This window comes from Populus nigra, chromosome 6 (assembly GCF_951802175.1).
Source record: "Populus nigra chromosome 6, ddPopNigr1.1, whole genome shotgun sequence".
NCBI lineage: Eukaryota > Viridiplantae > Streptophyta > Magnoliopsida > Malpighiales > Salicaceae > Populus > Populus nigra.
The window spans coordinates 22623435-22627887 of record NC_084857.1 but is presented as its reverse complement, the minus strand read 5'-3'; the positions used below and the strand labels follow the sequence as shown (position 1 = coordinate 22627887).

The following is a 4453-nucleotide window of genomic DNA, read 5'->3' as shown; positions in this document are numbered from 1 at the left end:
TTTTAGATATAAAATCAGACAGCAAGAGATGTGATTACAACAATAAATAACTTATTCATCTTACAGAAGTTACAGGGACCCGAAAATCTTGCCCAGAAAACCCTTATTTCTTTGACTTGAACAGGCTAATTTAAGCATCAGGATTTGCCAAAAGGTAGGCTTCAATGGCCTTGAAGAGTCCCATTTGCTTTTCTTTAAAAGCGTCTATTTCCTCTTCATTGACCTTAATATCACCAATAGTGTAGTACTTGCTGCTGCCCTTGCAGATGGATCCTCCATCAGGCGAGGCCTCAAATTTAACCACATTGGACACTTTCTCAAATTCACTCCCCAAGACATCACCTTCTATCATAGTGTATTCATAAATGCAGTTCTCCTTGTCTATCACATCAATCCTCTCCTTCACATACTTGTATCCAGTACCTGTAAGGATTAATTTACAGCACTTTTGTTAGTCCTTCTGGTTCATATGAAAGACACCACTATTAAAAACTAAAGATTATAGTTAGTTTTGTAACTGACCTTCACCAAAATTAACTTGCTTGATGGATCCAGGCCCTCCATCTCCTTCAAGAAGGGCTAAACTCTCAATAACCCCTGGCACAGCCTTAGGAATGAGATGGTTACCATCAAGGACAAAAGCCTTGAATATTTTGGCTGGAGGGATTGATAAAGCTATCTCTTTTTCACAAGTGATGACACCCATTATTCACCTGGACTTTGAAAATGAGCCAATAAAGAGAAAAAATAAATTGAAGATAATGTGAGAAGCAGAGCTGGTACTTATAGATTAGATGGTGTTAACATCACCTATAACACTAAATAAGTGCACGATTATTATGTGAAGGGCTAAGAAAGTGAGTATTTTAAGCAAAATATCATTATGATGTGAAATTCGAGGATTTTATTGATGTTTTAAACTTACCTAACGAGTTCTTGTCGTGTTGTGATGGTTTTCATGGTGGTTCATGCACCATTGAACATGTACAAAGTACAAAGATACACGTGTTTGTGCTTGAAGCAGAAAAACTGTCTGCAGCACGAGAAATAAATAATATCAGATATAATGCTCGCGCACTATCACAGGCTTTTGATATACTTATGTGTTGTCATAAATTTATAAAAAAACATTAAAAAAATTATATTGTAAAATATTGTCTCAATCTACAATATTTTTAAAAAAAACTACAAAAATAATTTTAGAAAAAAAACATTAAAAACAAACGAAAAGAAAAAAAACTATGTAGAGAAACACTGTAGCAATTTATAGCGTTTTGTGAGGAAATATACAGTTGTAATTCTCAACTAGCTCAATATTAAAAAAAAATTGACAAAGACAATTTTGAAAAAAAATCATAACAAAAAAACCATGTGAAGAATGATTGTAGCAATCCACAATGTTTTAAAGAAAAAAAATATAAAGCTAAATTCTCAACCACCTTAATATTAAAAAAATAGAAGCAACAAAGGCAATTTTAAAAAAATCATATAAAAAAAACAAAATAAAACAAAATAAAAAATACTCATGTAGGGAAACACAATAACAATCCATGATTTTTTGTGAGGAAAGCTACAGTTGTAATTTTCAACCAGCTCAATATTAAAAAAATAAAATCGACAAAAATAATTTTGAAAAAAATCATAAAAAAAAACATAAAAACCATGTGGGGAAACACTATACCAATCCACAATGTTTTAAAGAAGAAAACTACAAAGCTAAATTCTTAATCATCTCGATATTAAAAAAATAAATTCGACAAAGATAATTTTAGAAAAAAACATGTGAAAAAATATTGTAGCAAAACAAAAACCATATGGGGAAACACTATAACAATCAACAATATTTCAAAAAAAAAACTATAAATCTAAATTTTCAACCAGTTCAATAGTAAAAAAAAAATCAACAAAGATAAAAAAAAAACACACACAAAAAAATGAAAAAAAAGATAATTTTGGGAAAAAAATTAAAAAAAATATGTGGGGAAAGCTACAGTACTTTCCCCATACGTTTTAGAGTATTAGTTAATAAATTAAATTGTATCACTCATAACTTATTTGTAAATTATTCCTTAAATTTTATCTTTTTTCCTTCCCCATAAAAAAATAAATAATAAATAATGTAAAACCCGGGAAAAATAATAAATAAATAAAAGTGAAAGAATTCATGCATATGATTAAATAAAAACAGAAATTCAAAAATTTTTGAATATAAATTTCCGGGCGAAATAATTCGAGACATTATAATAAACCCGGTACTGTTGAGGGTTAGATTTAATTGAAGAGAATAATGCACTTAAAGGAAAAGGGGGGTCTAAATGCAAATAAGGGAAAATATAGAGTATAAATACTCTCTCCTCACCAAGACAATCGGTAGGAACCATAAGGAGAGAAAATAGGGAGTTTTATACCCATTCTCGAGAAATCAAGAGAGAGACACTAAAATTTCAAGAACCCATCCAAGATTAAGAGCTTAAAGATGGGATAAACACTTGAGAGCAAAGGATTACCAAGAAATTGAACAAGAAGAAAAGACAGGAGGGAAATTGAACAAGAAGAAAAGAAAGGAGGGAGTTGAAAATCTTCAACTGGTTGAAGATCAAAATCTTAATTTGTACCGGGTAAGGTATTCTAAACATGATCTTAAAAAAATTCATTTTTAAATTCGATGAAGAATTAATGCCTTGATATTGAATCATAGGTTAGGGTTCTTAGACTTAAATTGGGGAAAAAGTACTTATTGTTGAGATTAAGTTAATTCATGTGTGTGGTACGTAGTTTATGAAAGTATTGTGTGAAGGGGAGGGGGAGACGAATCTGGACAGACTTGTCTCCTAACTTTCGATGAGATTTCGGGTAGGAGGATGAGGGGATTAGGATCGGGTTCCCCATAGAAATTGTAGATTTGAATGTTAGCTAACTAAGGAAACTGGTCTTGCTCAATTTGGAAATATAGAACTCCAGTTATGGGTTACCAATTGAGATTGAGTCGTGACTGATTATGTAAGGCAGTAGGACTAATTAGTAAATGAACAATTTTGACTATCTTGGAGACAAAATTGGGTTCTCCTCCCTTAAAGAACTAGTAGCATTGTGTCTTAACTTTCTAACGAGATCAATCTCAGTTAAAATGGAGTTTTAGAACTTTAGATATAGTTAAAAATCTGATGAGTGTTCAGACAGTAACAGTTGGAAATTGGACAGTAACAGTTCAAAGTCAAACAGTAACAGTTCAAAGTCAAACAGTAACGGTTGGAAAAGTCAAACAGTAACAATAGGAAAAGTCAAACAGTAACAGTTCAAAGTCAGACAGTAACAGTTGAAAATTGGACAGTAACAGTTGGAAATTAGACAGTAACAGTTGGAAATTGGACAGTAACGGTTCAAAGTTAGACAGTAACAGTAGACTTTCATGTGAATACTATAAATAAGAATATAAAAGAATTGAGTCATACGAACACTTGTATATTGAGATATTAACTCTGAAAATATACATGATATATGTATGTATGTTATTATGAGGAAATGAACATGCATAGAAAGTAACATATGAGTAATGGATGAATATGAATTCTCTATAATATCGGCTTGAAAGAATCATAACAAAAAAAAAATCTTCCTTGTGATTCAGGAGGAGCAACCAGGATTGGATCTTCTGTTAAGGGAGGTCGCGAGACAGGCGAAGCAGGTGTGTGATTTTCCCTCCTATTTGCACTTATACAATTTAGAATCCTTCTGGTGAATGCAATTATAATAAATATCGTGTTCAATGTAAATAAAGCCTAGTGTATTTACAAGATTAGCTTCGGCTAATGGCATCCGTGATAGGATTGCCGGGATATGATTTACAGGATTGCCGGGATATGATTTACACGATTAGCTTCGGCTAATGGCATCCGTGATAGGATTGTCGGGAAATGATTTACATGATTTGCTTCGGCTAATGGCATCCGTGATAGGATTGCCGGAATATGATTTACAGGATTAAACCTTGCAATGTCACCCAGTTTATGCAAGTAAATAAGATTATTCAATTAAGAATATACAAATGAGTGTTAATTGGGTTTAAAAGATTTACAAGCAAAATATAAGTTTTTGTTAGAGTTCTCATGGAGTCGATAGAAAGCTAATACTTCATTCGTATTCATTACATGAGCATACATATATTCTTTATCAACATAATGGTATGTTTATTTATGTTACAGGTCCATCAAACATCCAGGAAGATCATTAGTTTAGGACTCTACTTTGTGAAACTTATGTAAATATTTAACTTGAAACAAAAAGGAATTAACGTGTTTAGGTAGTATACTTTTGTGCAAACCTTGATGTATTTATAAAGGTTCAGCTTAGCATGTAGTATCTTAGTTATCGTGTAATCAACCCTTTTGAAATATTTAAGAACACTTCTTATTTTGTAAATACTTTCTTTGCATGTTAGTACTCCTTTTCCTTT

General features: G+C 31.7%; 1 protein-coding gene across 1 annotated transcript; it reads right to left on the bottom strand.

The window, feature by feature from the left end:
* Nucleotides 1-833, bottom strand: LOC133696514 (major allergen Pru ar 1-like). Its single transcript, XM_062118724.1, has 2 exons — nucleotides 523-833; nucleotides 1-423 (listed from the first exon to the last, which is right to left on the bottom strand). Exons 1-2 carry the CDS (start codon nucleotides 704-706, stop codon nucleotides 131-133), a joined length of 477 nt encoding a protein of 158 aa, XP_061974708.1. The 5' UTR covers nucleotides 707-833; the 3' UTR covers nucleotides 1-130.
* Nucleotides 834-4453: the final 3620 nt, after the last annotated feature.